Genomic DNA, 22,261 nt, shown 5'->3' with positions numbered 1-22,261 from the left:
TCGTGGCCCCATCTGCCACTCGGGAAAGCTCGGTGCAGCCATAGTTATCACATGCTCGGCGCCAGCAAGAGCACCTGGCATCTAGGAAACATTTCATTTGTTTACTAGCCTGGGAGACAGACAAAACCATCCTCCAGAGGGTGAAGGCCGGCGTCAACAAAGCTAAGCTAAGAGCCCTCAGGGCTGACGGACTCGGGGTCCAGAAGGGGCTCCCCCCCTGCGCGGTAACGCCCACCGGCTGCTCTGTGGGCGGACCACAGAACCCGCACTTGCTGGCAACGAGGAAATACCCCTCATTGGGAGGGGAGCTTGTGGCCACGAGCCCTCACATGCCCAGGACGAAACACACACACGTGGTGTTTCTTCCACGTTGACAACAATGGCCGCGGCCGGAGCCCACACGCCTGGCCTGTCCTTCCCTTCCACCCGAGTCACGTCACTTCGTGCACTTCTTCATCTTTTTAACGCTGTCACGTTTACATCTTTAAAAATTAAGTTACCCCACCCAGTGCCTACGAGAGGCTCCTCCACACCCCACGCTGGGGCTCCTTCCGGGTGTCACCCCGCCTTTCCAGCTCCAGAAAATCCCCAGCCCAGCAGCCTCTGGGACGGCGGCCCTGGCGCGCCCGCTGGGACGCGTCGGCCACTTTCCCTGCGCTCACACCGATTTACTACAGAAGGGGGTGACCCGCGGGAAGCCACCAGCGTCAGCCTGGAGAGGTGCCACTTCATGGACAAAACGAGCAGCCCCGCGGCCACCGACAAACAGCGCCTTTGGGCTGTCCGTGGCCCCAGGGCGCCTGAGCCCGGCCTGTAACAAATGAAAGGCTTACTTGAGTCTCGGCTGCCGAAGGGCCACCCGGACGTCGGGAGGAAAGACGGCAGCGGGGAGCCGGCGCGGCTGTCGTCCTCCGCGTGCTGCGTGATGTGCCGGACCGTGTCTTTGTTCTTCCGATTCTTCCTCCGGCCCGTGGGCTGCCAGCCGTCCCCCGCAGCCTGCTCGGAGAAGGAGTTCTGAATGGCAGCGTCCCCGGCGGAAGGCGGCTCGCTCCCCCCGTAGTGGGTCGGCGAGAGCTGCTCCTCCTTGACGTGCAGGGGCCCGCAGCCCACGTCGCCGGGCCACAGCGGCTGCGAGGGGAGGTCGTCGGGGCCGTCGGCCTTGGGCTCCTGGTCCTCCTTCCCATAGCTGCTCCCGCCCTCGTGGCAGCTGGCGATGGCCGAGTCCCCGGAGGAGTTGGCGGGGCTCGTGCGCCGGGCCAGCCACGGGGAGATGCTCCTCCCAGCCATCACGGCGGAGATGAGGGCGTCCGCGCCGCTGCCGGGTGGGGCGCCCACCTCGAACTCCGAGAGCTCGTCTGAGGCGTCCGGCTTGATGCTGATGTCCAGCGCGGCCTTGATAAAGTCATGGCAGGCCTGCACGATGTCCGTCATCTGCAGGAAGCTGGCCGCTGACATCACCTCGATGACGTTCCTGCTGGTGAGGGCCAGGTGGGCGGAGTACATGAAGTCAATGATGGCCTTGAAGCCCTGGGCCGTGACGATGTCCAGGTGCGTGACCGTGGCCTGGTCGGACGCCTTCTGCACCTGGCAGTAGAGCGTCTTAAAGTAGCGGCTGCTGCCGAGCAGGACGTTCTTGTGGGCCTTGAAGACCTTGCCCTCGACCACCACGCACACGTCGCACAGGACGCCGTGCTGCCTCTGCTCGTTGAGCTCGTGGAGCAGGTGCCGGTAGTGGGACGCGATTTCCATATCTTCCCGCCGGTTGTTCATCTGGGATCCCGGGGTGGTCTCTTCTACGGACTCTGTGGGGCAAGAATGGAAGGGTTACCTGCACGGTCGACACACGCACCGAGGGAGTTAGGAGGGTGCACGGAGGGCGGCCGCCGGGCACAGGGCACTCGACGGTGGGCACCTGAACCAGCGTCCAGTTTGAGGCTCACCTGTCGTCGGGCACACGGCGCTCTGAACAGAATCCTACACGCTGCAGCCAACCCTCCGAGCAAACAAATATTCCAGAAAGGAGAAGAACACCCATCCACAGTCGAAGCGACTTTCTCACCCAAACAGAAAATCGGAACATCTAGGCCAAGTAACCCAGGGGCACCTTCATCCCTCACCCTTGAAGAAGCACCCTTTAAAAACAAAGCTACAACAACATGCTACACAAACAAAACCCCCAGAACAGCGAGGACTGAAGTTGGACGTCCACAAACTCCCAAACTCCGGCCCGAGCCAGCCCCAGAGGGAGAAGGCCCTGTGACCAGCTCAGCCCCCAGGAAGGTGTCTGGTGCGGGGAGGGACCCAAGGCGATGAGAACCCGCTTCGCGGTCCCAAGCGCCCGAATCATTTCTCGACTTGGGCCCCACGCGGTGCTCTCCCCAGACTCGTTCCCCAGATCTTTGCTGCTCCCAAAGTTTCCCGGGGCCACCCGACTGGGCAGACAAAACAACAGAACTTCAGTGCCACCCAGACTGGAAGCCAGAGCCTGACCGAGGCCGAGGTGTGGGCAGGACTCCCTCCGAAGGCCCCGCCGGGGGATGCATCCTGGCCTCCGTCAGCTTCTGCGGTGACCGGCAATCCTCAGTGTCCTTGGCTCGTGGAAGCATCACCCACCTCTGCCTCTGCCGTCTCCCTGTGTGCGTGTCTGTCCCAGTGTCCCCTCCTACAAGGACACGGTCATATCGGATTAGGCCCATCCTACTACCTCAGTACAAATCACATCCAAACTAGGTCAGGTTCTGAGGCGCTGGGGGCTAGGACTTCACTGTACGAAACCTGGGGCCAGGCTCACCGCATAAGACGCCCTGCAGAAGACAGGTGTTCCCTGATAAACACACCGTTTCCCAGCTGGTCAAAGGTGCGGACGTCCGTCCACCTTTCCCGGGGTGGGGGGCGGGGGAAGGGTGGAGAGCGGGGGCCGCCTCATTTGTGCAACACCTTCCTTTAGACTTTACGTTTCGCATCATCATCTGAGGTCACCTGGAAACGCCCACAGTCCCCAGGCTGGGAGAACGAGGCTGGGGAGGGTCCAAGCCTTTCACTCCCGTGTCTCCCTCGACAGCCCACCCAGCACCGGCCCTGCCAGGCGAGAACAGAGACCCCCCGCTCCAACCAGCCCCCCGACTCGAAGACCAGAAGGAAACACGCTGCTTCGATCAATCGTGTGACAGCAGCGGGACCTGACCCCGCGGACGGGCCCTGAGGAGAGTAGGCAAGCTCAGAACTGGCTGCGGGGGCCCTCGGCTCACAGCTGACACCAGGGTTGCTCGGCCCTGGGTGCGTAGACCACCCCCGAGGGTGGTCAGCAGCCGGTCTGCCCCTCCCCCAGGGCGTGGGAGGCAGGGAGGGGGACAGACAGGCCGTCCAGGTGTGGCTTCACACCGCACACCTGGCGTTACAGACTCAGGTTAGCCAGACGCTGAGGGAGGAACCAAAACACACGTCAAACCAGGAAATCGACCATTTAAACTCAAAGCATCGGCTTCACGCCCAGAGTCCACGCGGAGCTCCGGCCGAATATGGGGGGAGGTACCGAGAGCTCTAAGGACCCTGCATTCAAGTTAGGGAGAGACATGTCTCATCGCCTGGCTTCCTATATGAATAATAAGCCTCTTTACTCGCCAGTGAAACAGAGAGTCTAAGAATTAGGAAGAACACTGAAAAGGGGCAAAATGCCAGTGCCATTTTAGAGAAGCAACAACTACCTCAGGGGCTTGCATTTCTCAAATAATTTCAACTCATATGGAAAGTTCTAAAATAAATTAATATTCAATCAGAGCAGCTTAAAATCAGTTATGTACTTCACAGAGATTTTGTTGTAAGAAAACACAATTTTCATTAGGGAATAAAGGTCACCTGTACACTAAAAAGAAAAGGCATCTAAAGGAATGATAATCAAAAATAGATTAGTCTGGGGGACTTCCCTGGCAGTTCAGTGGTTAGGACTCTCCGCACTCCCACTGCAGGGCGCACAGGTTCGATCCCTGGTTGGGGAACTAAGATCCCACGTGCTGTGCGGTGCAGCCAAAAACAAACAAACAAACAAACAGATTAGTCTGCTATGGAAGTATTAAGGATACACGTAATTTATCCAATTTATCCAGGAAGCTTTAGGGGAATAACGGAATTTGCATTACAAAGTTGGTAACGTCTCCACATCAGTAAGAGGTCATGGGGGTCCCACCCACCTGACTGCAGCAGAAGAGCGGCTGCCCAGTTGCATTTCAGCAGCTGTGACCCTAAAAATGGAAGCATCCTGGGTAGTCACGTCATATGATGGCCTGATAAGAAAGATGCAGGCTTCAGACTAAAGCACACTCACCACAGTTTTTCTTTGAGGGCAAGGGCAGCAGAGCATCTGCTACTGTCAAGTGAAGATGCACCTGGCCGTGGGTCACACAGCTGTTCAGAGAACACACACCTGTGGACCCACACCTGTTCACAGGACACACATCTGATAACCCGACTGTCATCTCTGAATTACCTGTGCTGCTGCACAGATCACAGGGCATTTTCATGCATCCAAAGGTCCACGCGGGCAGCCCTGTGAGGAAGGGACCCTCAGAGAGAAGCCTGCGGTCCTAAGGGACTCAGATGCCACACTGACAGGAGCAGCTAAGGCTGGGTGAGACCAAGGGGCATTTGTTGCCACACCAGCACCTGAGACTTCACCAAAGTGACCCACATGCCACCTGGAAGCCACACCATCTCTCCAGTGTTTTTATTTCTCCTGTGGGGTCTCTACTGTCTATTTTATTTATAGCTTGCTAATCTCAAGACACTTCAGTTTTGGACAGAATCACTTATGAAACGTGACCACTTCGGTGCCAGAACAACTTGAATCCATGTTCCAGACCAAACTCCAAAAGCTGCGTCGTCCTGCACAGTGCGGGGCTCGGGGCTGGCCGCCCTCACACGGGTAACCTGGGGCACAGGGACCATGCCAGAGACCCCACAGCGAGGGACGAAGGGGGCAGCCGCGGGTCTGTCCTGCCCAGTGGGCAGCCTGCCTGCTGCAGGACCCATTTCCAATCCTGCAGCCTCCGGGAAGGGCGGAGGTGGTCTCCAAGCTGCCAGGCAGGGAAACTGAGGCTTGGAGATTCCCAGAGTCCGGCCGTCGGGGAGCCACCAAGCGCGTGCTGGGCGCCACCATCCCAGGCCCCCGAGTCTCACTGTTGCGAGACAGCTCCCACGACCCGAGAGACACAAGTCTCGGCTGCTGAGCACGGTGACCCAGGGGCGAGGGGGGCTTTGAGGTCTCCCCCAAACAAGCCGCACTCCGATGTGAGCACAGACCTGCTCTGCCAGCCTCCTCTCTGAGCGGCAGGTACCCGATGTGGGTGTCGGGGTGCTCCGCTGTCTGTCACTTCCAGGGTTCAGAGCCCCCGGCACCCCAGTCCCAGAGCACCTCGCGAACCTTTTCCCTACAGCATCTGAAGGTAGAGGGGTCTCAACCAAAAGCCATCTTCACAAATTATCAGCAGGAGCTAAGTGTCTTATTCACCCAGCGCGTCCATGAGACCACTGATGCTTCGTGGGCAAAAGCCAAATAAATCGCCAAGTCTCAAAATGCACAAGAACCATGAAACGTGGAGACTGCTGTGAGTGTATTTCATTTGCTGCACTGTGTGTTCAAAGTAGTAATTCCGGGAGCTGGATGGGGTATTTTTTTCCTCTGGTCCCTAAGGAGCTCCACCTGGAAGGCAACTGGTTTCAATAAGAATGTAAAACAGTGGATGCAATTTGGACGTGTGTCCTGCTGCACCCAAACAAGCCCCAGGTCTGTCCAGGGACCTGGGCCCCTGGTGGGCCGGCCCCTCCCCCAGGCCAGTCACCAAGTCTCAGTCCAGACAAACCCAACCCTAACAGGTAAGTGCCTCCAACACCCACAGAACCTCCTTGCCAACACAACTTCATCTCCCTTCTCACTTCTGCATTTTCATTGCACTCAATTTACACTTCCTTGAAATTTTCCTTCAAATGTTACCTAACAGGCAAATATTGTTTTAAAGCGGAAGCAAGATACCTTTAGTGCTAGAACCAAGCCGCCCCATGCTGGTCTGCAGAAGCCAAGCTGCTCCCCGCAGGCCCCGCGAGGCCGCTCCTCCACGCCCCCCCCCCACAACCGGCCGAGCCCATCTAAACGGCCCTTCCACAAAGACACGGGTGAATCTCTAGATAACTACGCAGCGTGAAAGCAGCTGGACAAAGGAGACAGTGCAGGAGTCCCTGCCGTGAAACCGGAACCTGCAAAGCGACCTACAGGGAAGGGGACAGAAGGCAGGTCAGGGGCTGCCTGGCCTGGGGACAGCGAGGGATGGAGACCCCAGGCATGTGCAAACCCATCCAACTACACTCTCTGATGAGTAGTTTGTTGTAAGCAAATCATTACAAGGTCGATTAGAATCTATTTTTATGGAAACATTCTTGTTCAACTACAAACGTGCATATCTATTGCCTTTTGCTGTGGGTCGCACCGTATCCCCCAAACTCACTCGTTGGAGTCTTAATCCCCAGACCTCAGCATGTGACCTTATTTGGAAATAGGGCCCTTGCAGATGTAACTGGTTAAGACAAGGTCGTTAGGGTGGGCCCTGATCCAACGTGACATGTGTCCTTATAGGAAGGGGACACTGGGACACAGACACCACACAGGGAGACGGCTATGTGACAAGAGAGATGAGGCCACAGCCAAGGAACCACCAGGAGCTGGAGAGATGCCCGGGACAGAGGGGGTGCGGCCCTTGCCCTCCAACTTCTAGCCTCTGGGACTGCGATGGAATAAATCTCTGTCGTTTAAGACATTCAGCCCCGGCTTCTGTCAGGAGCCCCAGGACATACCATATCTACCACGGAACGCCACTGACGCCAACGGGGTGATTCAGCGTAGATGAAAAGCACTCTGATGCTTCCTGACAAGAAGAGCCCGCGCTGCCTAACCCCGGGCGGCCCACGGGCAGGACCCAGGCAGCCCGGCACCCTCGCTGCACGGACGCTACTTCCCTCACCCCGAGGGTTACGACGTTCTGAAAAACCCAAGGTCAAGACACCAACGATGGGAAATCATGTTATAACCCACAGTTTATATACATCGTATTGTCAGTGTTCATGGTTGCCTTTTAAGATTTAAAACTGAGCTCCTGCCTGGAAAGAAATACCCCACATGCGTTAACAGAAGTCATCCTTAACTGCCTGATGGGGGCGGCTTCGCCCAAAGTTTCTCCGGTGACCACAGTCTGACGCCCTTGGGTGCTGGAGACCTGCGTGATCTCAGAAGGCAAAGCTGTGCCGGCAGGATGGGCCCCGCCCCGCCCCGCCCTGCCCTCTCCCTTGCTGCCCCCTCTTTGGGTTCCTTCGCCTCCATCCAGGCTGGAGTGCCCCCCCACCCCGCCTTTCCTACCTGCGTAAACGTCACCTCGCTCTCAGGGTGCGCACCCTGACCGCGTAGGGCCAGACGCGTCCTGTGACCGCGGGGACCCCCCCTTCCAAGACCGTTGGGGCGGCTTCCCCCACCCCCCGCCTGCCCAGCTCTCACTCTCAGCGAGGAAGGACCCACAGAGTCCCAGGGTCTCACCCACATCCCGGCGTTGCCCCAGGCCGTTTCTGCAGCGGCCCCTGTGGCGCCCAGGAGCCTGGAGCTGCGCTGGGTGCTGGCGCCCAGGCTGAGGACAAGGCCCCCCCAGCCGCGATTCCAGAGCAGCACACAGGTGCCGCGAGGGCGCCCGTGCTTGGGGAGGGGCCAGGATCGGGGGGGCGTCCCAGATGGGGGCACAAGCCAGTCAGGACAAGGGAGTAGGGGCTGGGGGTGGGGCGGGGGAGAGGGCTCCAGGAGGAAGCAGCACGCTGCGGGTGGCGCTGGCCTCCGCACAAGGCCCCGTGAGCTGCCATTCCCGGGTTCAGGGCCTCGGCGGGGCGGGGGGGGGGGAGCCCTCCCACGCTGACCCTGGCCTGGGGCTAAGCAAGCCTCAAGGGGGCTGGAGAGAGTCCACCTTCGCACTCCAGGTCTGCGCTGGCGTGGAGACAACACAGCCACCCCAGCGACCCAGCCGAGCCCTGACCCTGGAGGTGCCAGGCCACCGAGCCACCGCCCGGGCCGTTCCAGCCCAGGCCCAGAGGACCGCGGCCCTGACCCACGGAAGAACCGCAGAAGTCGGCCCCAGCACCTTGGGACACAAGAGCCCCTGTGTTTCAGGATGGTCAGAGCGCAGCGAGCGGTGGCCAAAACACAGGCAGCCCAGAGATGGCACAACACCTTGGGCATCTGGCGGGAGAGAGCACGCGACAATGAGATGGGGCAGGGCCAGGGAAAGACCCCGCAACCAGCCAGGGCGGTGCAAGTGTAGGCCTCAGGGTGGCACTAGCCACCAAGACCGAGAGCCCAGGGCCCAACACACTGAGGGGAGACCTGGACTCTCAGGGGAGATCAGCCCGCCCCGGGGGGGTCCCAGATGTCCTGATTCGGGTTCTGGCACAGGGGAGGGTGCCCAGGGCCCTGGGAACAAGTGTAGGGGCAGGGAGAGAACAGAAGAGACCAGGCAGGGACAGGGGAGACCTCCCATAAAGGCCTAAGTGAGAGCCAAGGCCCCAGCTGGGCGCGTCGGCCCGAGAGCTCTGTCACTTCTGCTGGTGGGAAGCTGGTGGGGGGAATTTGTTTTGTGGGACTGGGGAGAGAAAGAGGAAGAGGTCACCACTTTACCTGCGCTCCCAGGCACCTCCTGCTACACTCGACTCCCATTCTGGACGTTTCGTCTCTAAACCACGCTTCATCATAAGGGGCAGCTAAACTATCAGCTCCCTTGGGCTGTGCTGGGGCACCAGGCAATACAAACGTGCTTGTTTTACAGGTGGAGCGACAAAGGCAAACCCTGCTGTGGAAGACGAAAGGGATGCAAGCGCCCAGCTGGTGACACTGCCTCCTCCTCCAGGAAGCCTCCAGGGGATCCTCCCACTAGGCTGCAAGGTGCCTCTGTCACCCGACACCTTCACACCCTCCCGCCGAATCTGAGAGCCTCTCCACACAGGGACCACATCTCGACGCTGAACAGTCCCGGTGCACACCCTTGGGGGTCAACAAAACGACAGTACCGGGCTTCCCTGGTGGTGCAGTGGTTAAGAAACCGCCTGCCAGTGCAGGGGACACGGGTTCGAGCCCTGGTTCGGGAAGATCCCACATGCCACTGAGAAACTAAGCCCGTGCGCCACAACTACTGAAGCCTGTGCTCTAGAGCCTGTGCTCTGTCACAAAGAGTAGCCCCCGCTCGCCACAACTAGAGAAAAGCCCGCATGCAGCAACAAAGACCCAACGCAGCCAAAAATAAATAAACTAACTAATTAATTAACTAATTAATTTTGTTAAAAAGACAGTAGTACCTTTTTCACCTGAAACCTGGGATATTGACATCTTACGTTTTAAAATCAAGAAATATTGTTTAAATGTCCCATCTTAACCGTTGACAGAAGTAGAAGCAGACAGCACCTTCTTGACCCTGGGTGGGCCTGAGGGTGGACCGTGAGGCCGTGCCCCCGACCAGCCACGACTGGCCACACGCCCCACGACATCCCGGTGCCACGTGCTGTGGGTCTCGCAATTCAGAGCTGACACCGCAGGTGTGGCTGGGAAGTGGGCTCCAATGGTCTGCGTCAGTCACAGCTCACAGCAAAGCTGGGGGGTGGATACAGAGTCACTCGCTATCGTGGGGTGAATTTTGTCCCCAAAAAAGACAGTACCTGTGAATGCGACCTTATTTGGAAACTGGATCTTGGCAGATTTAACCAAGTTAAGACCCAAGTGGGTCTGATGTGTCACCAAAGGGGGAAATCTGGACACAGACATGCACAGAGGGACAAAGGCAGAGACGGGAAGGACGTGGCCACAAGCCCAGGGGCTCCTGGGCCCCAAGAGCTGAAGAGGCAGGAAGGACCCTACCCCAGAGGGAGCACAGCCCTGGACCCCTTGCTAAGAGGGAACACATTTCTGTTGTGTTTGCCATCAGTTTGCGGCACTCTGTTACAAAAGCCCTAGAAAAAGCCACACATCCACTCAAAATTTTTGTAAATTTTTCTTAAAAAGAAAGCTGATCAGCTTAACAAGGCAGAAGAATGCTGTCCAAGGGTTTTAAATCTGAGATACACTGTGACTCGAGATGTTAACTAACACTTGTGCTCCCTGCCGCCAAGAAAAACGTAGAATCTAAATAGGAAATAACGTAAAAGCAATGCCTGTTCTCAAGCCATAGGATGGAATCCTTTGTTGTCTTTTTCAACTTTTTACTTTGAAACACTTTCCAACCTAAGGAAAAGTTACAAGAATAATTCAGAGAACTTCCACCTAACCCTTAACCAGAAACACCACTCTTTTTTTTTTTAACATTTTGCAACATTTGTTTACATCAAGTAACTGCTGGAATCTTTAATAGGTCTTTCTCTTCTGTTTGTTTGTTTATAAATTTATTTTATTTATTTATTTTTGGCTGTGTTGGGTCTCCGTTGCTGCGCACGGGCTTTCTCTAGTTGCGGCGAGTGGGGGCTGCTCTTCGTTGCAGTGCGCGGCCTTCTCACTGCGGCGGCTTCTCTTGTTTCGGAGCACGGGCTCTAGGCACACGGGCTTCAGTAGTTGTGGCACGCGGGCTCAGCAGTTGTGGCGCACGGGCTTAGTTGCTCCATGGCATGTGGGATCTTCCCAGACCAGGGCTCGAGCCCACGTACCCTGCATCGGCAGGCGGAATCTTAACCACTGTGCCACCAGGGAAGCCCTATAGGTCTCTTTTTTCTTAAAAGTTGCATTGCTGGAAACCTAAGGTGCTGCCTGGGAAACCCAGTACTGATGGGTCGCTGGGCCTGGACCTGGGGCAGGCAGAAACGTGGTCCATCACTTTCCGGCTAGCGGCGGTGAGAGCACCACGCAGGCTTGGACCAGCACAAATGTTTGCTCTGGCATCCGATGGAATTTCAGCCACTAATCAGACGTTTCCAAGTCCCCACTATCACTTCCGCACAGGCCTTTCAGACGGTAAACACTCATTAGATGCTGAATAAATGAAGGCTGGGTGGACGGCTGCTGGGTGAATGAAGAGTGTGTGTCCGCCACGAGGACCTGCACCACGCGGCCCTCCAACAGCACGGACGTCAATTACCCAGCGGTCCCGGACCTGACCAGGCCTCAGCAGTGAAGAGGTCACACTGGCCCCTGATGGGGGTGGGGGTGGGCTGATGCAGCAGCAGCTGGGGGCACAGGCCAGGCCACAGGGTCTGAGGCAGGGGCGTGTGACGGACGCAGGAGGCCAAGGTGGGACAGACCTGGCGGGAAACGGGCCCCAGCATGGGGATTACCTGGACCCACTAGGATTCAGCTGGGCGCCAGCTCAGCAGGTGCTGCGGGCCCCGGGGTGGGGGCTCCTTTGGGGAGAATCCCTGGGGGGAGGAGCCCCTGGGGGCCAGTTCCTCCTCCCCCTGGCTGGGGCCGGGCTTGGGCTCCAGGGAGGGCCTGGAGGTTGAGGGCACCCTGTCCCCCCTCCAGCGTGGGAGGGATAGCCTCCCCCGAGGGAAGCCCCTCTCTGTCAAGTGCGGCTGGGACAGCTCCAAGGTGCTTTAAGACATGAAACCCCGACTCACGAGGTCGGAACTGGGAGCTGCCACTGACCTGGGGAGGGCCTCGGGGACACAGGGGCTCCCCAAGCCCGCCCTGGTGACAAGTGGCTGCAGCCCACGGGTAGGGGTCCCCCACCCACCCGGGGGCTTCGCCGTCCCTGCCACAGAACCGTGCAGCACAGGGCATGGGTGGGGGTCAGGCAACGCTTGCTGGGGGTGGGCACCCCTGGGTTAGGACAAAGTCCGCACAGGGGCCGTGCCGTGAAGCAAGGTGTCCTTCTGGAACTCGTGCCCCGAGTCACGCATGTGCTGCATCTTCACCCCGATTCTATTTTTGGAACCTCCCCCAAGGAAATAACCCCAACACACTGAGAACGAACAAGCCCCAACTCAGAGGAGCAAAAAAATGTGCCTTCCACGGGTGCTGAGAATTCATGAGAAGTGGGAATCGGAGCAGCACAGACCCGGCACGTGTGCTCTAATGACCCCATTCCTCCACGCCAGTCCCTTATTCACAGGCTCAGAGATCAAAGGCCTGTCCACCACCCGCTCACATGGGGCCGGATGACACCAGACTAACGTCCAGGAGGCAGAATCGGCATTGATCAGAGAGAACCCACGCTGACCTTCCTACTCCTACTGGGCCCCGAACGCGTGTGGGCTGGGGTTACACGGCAGGGGGTCCATGCTTGACTTTCACACACTTGCCTGAAAGGACAGCGGACGGGCCACCCCTCAGGGCCCAGAACCCCGCAGGGATGCACTCTCTCATCCAGAACCTCAGGCTGCCCTGGGGCGGGCCGCCGGGGACACAGGCGGCTCCTTCCTGCCCCCGGCCCTGACTTCCGAGGGGCAGAGGGAACCCCTCGCCGGTGCCCTGGGTACAACCAGCACTTTCTCCAGTGTTTCCTGGGAGCCTGGAGGAAGGCGCAGGCTCAGGAGCAAGCGGCTAGGCATGCTGTGCCGCCTTATAGGTCCCCTTAAATACGGTGACATTGCTGAGTGACTCCAGGAAGGGGGGTGGCAGCCATGTGACATTTCCCACCAGGACCTTGAGCTGGACTCATGACCACTTGGACACACCCGCCGGCCAGTAAGCACACGCTGGGGACAGCCCTGCAGGGACCCGCCGTGTCATCCTCTGGGGCCGGGGCTGCCCCAGCGCGATTCTGTGCTGGCTGGTATCAGGGTCCAGGCGGCGGACAGGAACCCACCCGAGAATCTCACCTTCTCAGGACTTGGGAAACTGGGCAACAACTACGAGCAAACCCCACTTCCCTCGCCAGCTCGGCCAAAATCCCAGTGTTTTCCTCACAAGACAGAAATTCTAGACTTAAGCTCCCATCACTCATCCATACACCTATTTCATCAGCTGCCACTGCTCTAGAGGGGCCAGCTCACACACTTCAGACCCAGGGCTGGTTTTTACCCAGGGATAAAAACGACTTACCTGGGAAAAAACTAAGGTAAAAATAGCTCATGGGGGCTTCCCTGGTGGCGCAGTGGTTGAGAGTCTGCCTGCCAATGCAGGGGACACGGGTTCAAGCCCTGGTCTGGGAAGATCCCACATGCCGCGGAGCAACTAGGCCCGTGAGCCACAACTACTGAGCCTGCGCGTCTGGGCTCCGCAACAAGAGAGGCCGCGATAGTGAGAGGCCCGCGCACCGCGATGAAGAGTGGCCCCAGCTTGCCGCAACAGAGAAAGCCCTCGCACAGAAACGAAGACCCAACACAGCCAAAAATAAATAAATAAATTAATTAATTAAAAAAAAAAATAGCTCATGGCTCCAAACAAACATTAAAGTATTCGAAAGGAATAATCTTGCCAAACAAATTATGTTAAAAAAATTCCAAGATGTTCCTATACTTTATTAACCAATGGCAAATCTAGAATTTTTCAAATAAAACTTATATAGGTGATAATTATCTTGAAAATTCCATATACATCTCCTTGGGACTTCCCTGGCAGTCCAGTGGTCAGGACTGTGTGCTTCCAATGCAGGGGGCACGGGTTCGGTCTCTGGTCGGGGAACTAAGATCCGACTGCCTTGCAGCACAACCAAAAAAAAAAAAAAAACCACAAAAAAAACCCAAAACATATACATCTCCTTAACGGAAGGTGCAAGTATCTTTCAAAGCAGGCAGCAAATATGAAAGTGATTTGTTTTTAAGTCAGAAATTCCGATGCAGACGTCACCGTCACACTTTGGACCCTGAGTACCAGACACATGGGTCCCCCCCGCCTGGCCCTACTGACCCCTCACGGGATAACAGGGCAGGGCTCCTGACGGTCAGAGGATGCCACCAGCCAGACCACCACGTGGGACCCACAGCTCCGATTTTTCAACAAACAACACGAAACAGAATAAAGATCTCAGAGGCGCCACCCCTAGTGCAACCCGCCCCGTCCCACCCCAGCAGGCAAGGGTCCTCATTCAGGGGGTGACCGTGAGGGTGAACCAAAGTGACAGCAGGGACCCTGGCCTCCCAAGGTTGTGGGGCCCCCAGGCTCCTGGTGACCTTGGGACCCACCGTAGAGGGACTTCGCCCGTGAACGTGGAGGACACGCCAGGGACAACAGCCCTGCCCACAACCACGGCCGCTGGTCACCACGGGGCACCTCCACACTCTTCACTGTAGGAATCAGGCCTTCAGACCAGCCACTCGACGGCCTTACCTGATGGTACGTGAGGTTCCTCTTGTTACTACAGCGTGGAAGAAAGTTTTCTAGATTGTGAGACTATGTTTCAATAGCTGCTACACTTTGTTTTCCAGTGTCTCCTACAGGAAGCAATAAAAACGCCATCCAGAAAAGGGGCCACAAGTCTCACCAGCTGCCTGGGGGCGAGAAAGGCCTGGGTCCGACCTGGGGGGCAGACGGGCACATGGGTATCCAGCCGTGCAGAGGGGTCCAGAGGAGGGGCCGGGTCCTGCTTTGGAGCGGCGGCAGCAAGTACCCACCCCAGTGGCCCTGTTGGGTACCCTGGGCTCTGCCTCTGCTCCCCGCCCCACGCCCTCCCTCCGGGCCCTGCCGCATCCCTCTCCGTGGCAGTCGTCGGCATCTGCCTGCCCTGTCCTTTCCCCTCTGGGAAGCAGAGCAAGGACCTTGTTGGCTGCTGTGTCCCTGGACCAAGAGCCCTGCTTGCTGCAGGCGTGGGGGTGAGTGCAGGTCCGCAGGGTGAACTCACCAATACCGCTGTCACTGGCCACGTCTGCTCTACCAGCAAGGGAAGGGCAGGAGTGAGAGGTGACAGCTGGAGACACACAAAGAGGCCTCAGGAAACGCTGGGATTGAGAAATGTATGTGGTAATGTGTCAGGCAAATACAAGCTGTAACGGTGTAGTGGGTTGAATCACGTCCCCCCAAAAGATATGTTCAAGTCCTAACTGCAGGGGCATGTAACCTCATTTGGAAATAGGGTCTTTGCAGATGTAATAAAGTTAAGCTTAGGTCATTACGGTGGACTCTAATTCAGTGTGACTGGTGTCCTTATAAGGAGAGGGAAATTTGGACACCAGGGTGAAGGCCACGAGAACAGGGCAGGAGGTTGGAGGGATGTGTCTTGGCCATGAGCACCCAGGACTGCCAGCAGCCACCAGAGGCAGGAAGGGCCCTTCCCTGGAGCCTCCAGAGAGAGGGTGGCCCTGCCCGCACCTCGATTTAGGACTCCTGGCCTCCAGACTGTGAGAGAATAAAGCTCTATTGTTTTAAGCTGCCAGGCTGGTGGTCCTGTGCTCTGACAGCCCCAGGGAACGCATTTAAACAGCAGCCTAACTTACACCAACTGCTCCCCGGTCAGACGGTAGGAAAGGCCTCTGAGATGGGGCATGAGGGGTTCCCACCCAACATCCGCACAGTCCAGTCTCACCCCTGGACCCTGGGCCAGGGTGCTGGTCCCCTCCCAGCGAGCGGCTGAGGGGGATACGGGGAGTGCACGTTCCCTGCCAGCAGGAAAAGGGACAAATCATGGTCTATCCTAATAGTTACATGTCCGTTTCAGTGTGCACCAAGAAAAATATAACTGAGATACCAAACTCACGACTTCATGGATATTCTTGCTTCTTAAGACGAGGCAAAAAAAATGTAAGTAAATGTAAGGTCGGTGTGACCCACGGGCTGCATCGGGTGAGCCGGCGCTTGCCCTGCCTTGCTTCTCCAAGGCTCGGTGAGTCTGCTGATCTCAGGGGAAGACACCTCATCTTTGAAGGACCACCCGAGCCTCAGTGGAGCAGACCTGCCAGCCACAGCGAAGGCGGGTCCCCTGGCACTAGCCCTTCCCGACCTGCTTCTCGGGCCAACAAGGACACTCACACACCCAGAAGTGCTCCCAGCTCCACAGCCCCCCGCTCATCACAGAGGAACCACGGTCCCCGCAGCCACGTGGTACTGCCACCACTGGGAACGTCTACCCTCCCTCTGCTCCCGGGTCCAGGCAGCTGGGATTTCCACCCCACAAAGGAATCAAAAGCAGCAGGTGATGGAGAAGCCAGACCAGAGAAGGAAAGAGATTTAAAAGACCACCCATCCACAGCCAAGTGTGTATCACACTGTCCAGTGGAGCTCAGTGACTTTAATGGTAAGGGATGTCCAAGGACACCGTCACCTTGTCACTCCTTGTTCTGGTCTCATTCTGCCAACATGGTAAGAAAAAAATAGGGGGAATTCCCTGGCGGTCCAGTGGTTAGGACTCTGTGCTTTCACTGCTGAGGGCGCAGGTTCAATCCCTGGTCAGGGAACTAAGATCCCGCAAGCTGCGTGGTGTGGCCAAAAAAAAAAAAAAGAGAGAAATAGGAAAGGTCAAGGCACCCAACATCAAAGACCACTTTCTTCAGGTTCCTAGTGAACCTGTCGTGATTCATGGTCCCTGAACTCCCGAAAAGTTCTCCAAAACACTCTGAGGTTGAGGAGGGAAAGTCTTCGTATAAAATAAAAGCAATGAAATAACAATGTTTCTGTATCACCAGAGGCAATGGAAAGACACCATTACTTCCGGCTGGCCAGCCTGCTCCACTTTCGGTGCGAGAGAGGGTGTGGGCCACGGAGCTGGCCGCCACAGGGCTGCTGGGCAGGACCGGGTTCCAGGCGCAGACAGACAGCTTCTTTAGAGGCCAGGGGTCAGGGTGGGTCCGAGGCCAAGGAGCCTGGTTCCCTGGAAGGGGCGGCGGCCGCCTGCGCGCATGAGTCTGAGCATCAGACGTCTCCGCCTCGACCTCGTCCAGAGCGCAGCGGACGTCGCTGGCCCAGGAACTGGACGGCGGGGACCCGGGCTGAGCAGCCAGAGGCCCTGCGATTCTGGGAGCGTTCCCCGCGGAGCCCGCTCGCTCCTGCCCCTGGAGGAAGCAGAGTCGTTTCTGAGCTGTCTTTGAACTTCCTAAGGAAAAGGAAACTGCTGCTCGAAGCGACATGACTTTGGATGGGATGGGATGAGAAAACACAATAAACCTGCTCCAGACTTGGATGGGGCCACAGCAGTAGGCGAAGGCCCATTCTAGGCGCCGGCCTGACCCGCTCGCACCAGAGGCGGATGCGCTGCCCACTTGCCCCCCCACCCCGAGCTCCCCCCGGCGACCCGGCCCTCCCCCCCGAGTCTGCAGCACGCCCGACGCTCACCCTCCCCCACCCGGTTCTTCTGGGCCACCCTCCTGGTGGCTTCTCCATCGCCCTGTCCACCCTCTCACTGTAACCAACTCTCCGGTGCACACAGAGCCCCGGTGCCCTCCCTCGCCCAGCAGGCCCGGCAGCGGGTCCTGTGAGTGTGCTTCCAGAAAGCCCTCCTGCCCGCACCCGCGCCCACACCGTCCCCGTGTAACTCGGTGCGGCCACCTCTGTGCCTGGGGGCGGATGGGCCCGGGGAGCCCGTCCGGAGAGCAGCACGCCCGCACCGCAGGCCGGGAGCGCCTGGTCTGGAGCGCTCGTGTTCTGCTGACCGACGGTCTCGCTGTGCTCTCCTGCCCCAGGCTCAGCCGTGGACAGCGTTCAGGGCGGCCGCAGGACACAGGGCAGACCCCCCTCGCGCCGAGTGACACGCGCTTAGAGGGTGACGCGCCCAAAGCCGCCCGGGCCGTGCCGCCCACGTGTGTGCACCTTCACAGAGGCGGCTCTGGATGCCTGAGATTCTCGAACCGTCCATTCGCAGCCCAAGACACAGAGGTGCCTTCTTTCTGCTCTACACAGAAGGGGTCTGACGCGGGGCCTCAGGCCACCACGCGGCACTGACAGGAGAGTTTTCATACACAAATGTGGATCTTTTCAGAAGAGGGCTGCACACCTGGTCCACTCAGACAAGCAGTGCTGGGGTGCCACTTGGGGGTCAGGAAAAGGACAGCTTCCCCAAGACTTTTCCCCAAAGACGAAGGGTGGTCTGTGGGCGTGGATGTTCAGGAAGTGATTCCTGTGCTGAAACACGGGCTTTGGAAGACGTCATTTGTAACTACACCACCTCTCGCCCCCATTCTGACAGCCAATCAGCCCCCAAAAGCTGCCTGGCCCCAAGAGTCCTGCCCTCTCACTGGCTACCCACTCTCGGCAAAGCAGAAGTTAGAACAGAATTTGCTGCACACGTACCGGAACCGGAGGCTGGCGCCATGGGCCCATCAGGGGCGGGAGAGGTGTCAGCACGAACACCCTTTCCCTCCAAGAGTCTTTAGAGAGCCCACCAGGTGGGCTACACCCTGTCCTGCTCCGAGCTCTCACTAGCACCTGTCACCTGGGGTTCCTGTAGGCCCCCGCCCCCCCACCCTTCCCAACGGGTCACCGGCCCCTCCGTGGGAACTCTGTCCCCAACCTGGCCTGAAGGCTGGTCCACAGCAAGCCCTTGATTAGGCCAAAAATCGTCATGAGTAAGAAACTCTGGGAATGTCTCTCTAACATGACTCAAAAAACACACCTGTCAAAACACAAAACCTCTGTAAATGCTGTTGAGAAATATGTTAACATTGTTTCTCAACTTTCTGAAGTGCCTAGGTCGCTAATTTTTAAAATCCAAATAATGGCATTTAAAAATACTTAGTCATTTAAAAATCTAAATAAGAGTTAAATGGCACTGTTGAGAGATACTGAAGGGAAAACTTTGCATAAGTCACACTAAGGTCAGATCTGACTGGTCTAGCTCGTCCTTATCCTTTACTAGAACAACTTTTCAGTTTGTTAGAAACAGTTATTTTTCTTTTCCATGATTTCTCCATCTACGAGCAGAACCAGAGGACGTGTTCTGTCATCAACAGCAAACCAGAACACGAAGCCCGAGTACGCACGTGTCAGGAACACAAAGTACTGAAGCTAGAAAGGCAGAAAAGAGGGAGAACGCCAGTGATCCCATGGTTGAAGACCCCAGCTGTACTGCTCATACCAAAGCCAGAGCCAAGAGCAGAGGACACGAGAGCCAGGATTAGGACAAGACAACCGTATTTCAAAGACTGAAATGAGTCTTGTGGCCTCAGTAGAGATTTTTCAATCATCTGTTTATTCTTGGGAGTTAGGCCATTCAGGCACACTTGTGGCAAGAGGAAGAATCTTTTTTGCTCAGGGGAGGGAGCACATTCACAAGGGAATTCTTGACAATCTACCATCACTCAACAGATTTCAAAGTAGAATACATTCAATCAGACAGAAGAAAAATCCTCCGTTTTTATGAGAACACGAAGCCCCCAGACCAGGGCACAAGAACTCTCCACCCACTTCAACACAGAGGCCAAGAGCGCACCTGGGCACATAAAGCATCAGCAAAATGAGGAATGAGTTCAAGTTCACGGCTCGTGGAGCCTGCTGAAGATGTTCTGCTGGGCTGTCCTCAGCCGGTCCAAGACCTCTGGTAGAGAGCAGAGCGGGAGCACAGCTGCCCCAGAAACACAGACCACAGGGACACAGTGGCCCAGTTTCCCTTAATTTGAAAAACCCCACATAAGGACAATGTTGGAAAGTTTGTTAATATTTGGTTTAACGTGTTTGCAAATAACACATCTTCTGACTGTAAAAGGGTGTCCTTCCAGGTCCCCGGAGGAGTCTCACCCATCCTCAGGGTCGACCTCACCTTCCTGTGCTAATGTGTGACCGAGGAGAGGGCGGTGGCCCCCTGACCCTGGGTGACCGAGCAGGGACACAGAGCACCCAAGAGCCCCTGCAGCCAACAGTCCGCCAGTCCTGAACATCAGAAACTGGACGTGGAAAAACAGCTCATTTTCAAACACGAAACAGCTAAACCTGAACAGAACTTATCTCATCAAAACAAAATTCTTTCATGCAGGATGATGTCAATGAGGCCTAATGAAATCCTGTCTGGAGGCTGGCCTCCAGGAAAGGCTGAATTTTGGGTTTAGCCTAAATGCGTCCATTCCACCACTCCCTAAAGAGAACTCTCACAGTAAACTCCACACACACACCTCCTTCCCTTCAGTAAAGGATATAAAAATAATTACTAGCTTTTTAGGGGAACATAGTGTCTAAGTTCCTACTTAAATCTAGCAACTTCTGCCTCAGTACGCCCCTCGCTTAGTCCTTTCTGTAATAGCAAGGTGTCCCAAAGTTTTCAGTTCACAGCACCTAAAACTACCATGAAATATATAGCAAGTAGAACGAGTCTACTATGATAAAATTCTATTGTTTACTTCATTATTCATGTGCAAAACCCTTCCGTAAATTTGCCTTTGGGGAACAAACTACTTCCCACTCCTGTAGAGTGGAAACACTGCTTTCACAGGCAGCACGCAGGCCAGCGACAGAGTAAATCCACACTCTGCTACCCAAAAGGGAAGTTAGCTTTGATGATAAATGCAGTATGAAAGATTCTACAACTGATACAATTAAAACGCACGCGAGGACTCCGCACAGGTGTCTGCGCCCAGCCGGGTTCGCTAAACCCGTTGCCTAATTAGCATTTCTGTAAACAATGCTGATAACAATCTTGCCTCCGCAATCCACGACAAACGCGTCGCTGAGATTGGAGCACGGAAAGCGTGAGGAAATTCGCTGCGAATCTCGGTCAAACTTTCTTTTGTTTGTATTTCCTCGGTGTCAGAAAATATCAGTTCTTTGCCCATTTGGTTTGTACCCAGGCTCCTCCGTCCAGCCCTATTGTGCGTGCTCCGTTAAACCTACAAATAATGAATTTGTTAGCAGGGGCGGAGGAACCCCAACTAGCCAGAACCCTATTCCTGGTGCAGAAAATCCCCCATTTGCCATCGGGATTGAGTTGTCAGACAGTGACTCTTGCTACCCTGTGAAACTGACATGTCTATTTACAGAGAAACAAAGACTGCTCGCGGCGGACCCCGCTCCCTCCGCGCGCCCCGTCCGCTCTGCGCGCCCCGTCCCCTCCGCGCTTCTCTAGCCGCCCGGCCTCGAGGCCCCTGCGCCCAGGTTCAGCCCGTAATTAAAATGGAGACGAGGCCGGTGCCCGGCTTCAGGGGGAGACAATGACCCCCAAGGCCCGGCGGGGCGCGGGTAGCCGCCGCGCCCACCTCCCGCAGTTCAGACTCCTGGCAAACTCGGCGCGGGCGGGTCCGGGTGCGGCTCGCAGGCGCGGGCGGGGGGCGCGCGGGGCGGAGCGGGCGGGGGGCGCCAGGACGCCCCCGGGCTGCCTCCTGGGGCCGGGCGTTGACGCAGCAGAAATTACCAGCTGGAAAATTCCCCTTTCGGAGGTGACGAGGGAGGGACCGCGGCGGCGGCGGCAGGAGGCGCCGAGGGCGAGGGGCGCGGGGCAGCCCCGTCGCCGCCGCCGCCTCCGCCTCCGCGCGCAGCCCCGCGGGGACCCCGCGTCGCCCTCGCCCGCCCCGCCCCGCCCGCGCCACCGGAGCTCAGGGACCGGAGGGGGCCGGGCGGGGGTCGCTACCGCCACCCCCGGAGCCGCAGCCGGGCGCGCCGACCGCCTTCGGGAGGGCGCCCCCGCGGGGCGGGGCGCGGCGGGGCGCGAGGGGCAGGCGGCGGGGGCGCGCCCGACTCGGAGCGGCCCCGGCCCGGAGCAGCCGGCTCGGCCCGAGCCCCGGCCCCGCCGCGATGCGCCGGCCCGGCCGCGGACAATGAGCCGGCGCCGCTTACCTGTGACCCCATGGGGCGCGGGCGAGGGCGGGCGCCGCGGCCGCCGGACCAGCGCGGGTGATCGCCGCGGCCGCCGGGCGAGCGCTGCGTCCGGGCGGGTCCGAGCTGCGCGCTCGCCTCGGCTGCTGTGTCCGTCTGTCCGTCCGTCTGTCCGTCAGGCCGGCGCGCGCCCCCGCGCCGCTCCAACCCCGCGGCCCCCGCCGCCCGCGCGCGCGCCCCGCCTGCGGACCCTGACCCCGCCCCCCGGCGCGCGCCCGGCCGCTGCTGATTGGCCCGCACCCCGGCCCCGGCCCCGGCCACCGCCCCGGGCCCCGCCCCGCCGGCCCGGCCACCGCCCCGCCCCTCCGTCGGCCGGCTCCGCTCGCGGGGCGGAGGGGGCCTCGGCGGGGGTCGGTTCGCCTCCGCCCCCCCGTGGGCGGCCGGACAGCGGAAGTGCGGGCTGGAGCTCGCTCGGAATTGTGGGAAGCCCCCTCTGCGGGGCTGGCGGGGGGCGGGGGCGGCGCGGCGTGGGGTCTCCAGGCGCCCGAGCCCCTTCCCACGGGGACCCAGCAGCCGGGAGACCACCGATGGGAGATGCGGGTCGGGACGAGGGCAACCCAACCCTGCCCGGACTGCGCCCCTGGCGTTGCCCACGCGCCTGTT

The 22,261-nt window shown here is 58.1% G+C and overlaps 1 protein-coding gene across 3 annotated transcripts in view; it reads right to left on the bottom strand.

The window, feature by feature from the left end:
* ZBTB46 (zinc finger and BTB domain containing 46) overlaps positions 1-21,828 on the bottom strand; it is a 57,511-nt gene extending 35,683 nt beyond the window's left edge. For 2 of the 3 annotated variants that reach the window (XM_082429185.1, XM_082429187.1), the window contains exons 1-2: positions 21,620-21,828; positions 834-1,802 (exon numbers count right to left, since the gene is read on the bottom strand). In XM_082429185.1, the coding sequence (XP_082285311.1) occupies positions 834-1,770 (937 nt within the window). In that variant the 5' untranslated portion in view covers positions 1,771-1,802; positions 21,620-21,828. Of the gene's footprint in view, positions 1-833; positions 1,803-1,940; positions 2,222-21,619 lie in introns of those variants that run through there. The other variant, XM_082429186.1, reaches the window with a different exon arrangement.
* Positions 21,829-22,261: the final 433 nt, after the last annotated feature.

Source organism: Balaenoptera physalus (genome assembly GCF_965194825.1).
Source record: "Balaenoptera physalus genome assembly, chromosome: 16".
Classification (NCBI taxonomy): Eukaryota; Metazoa; Chordata; class Mammalia; order Artiodactyla; family Balaenopteridae; genus Balaenoptera; species Balaenoptera physalus.
Note: the sequence above shows the minus strand (reverse complement) of the source record. Positions and strands in the feature narration are given on the sequence as shown.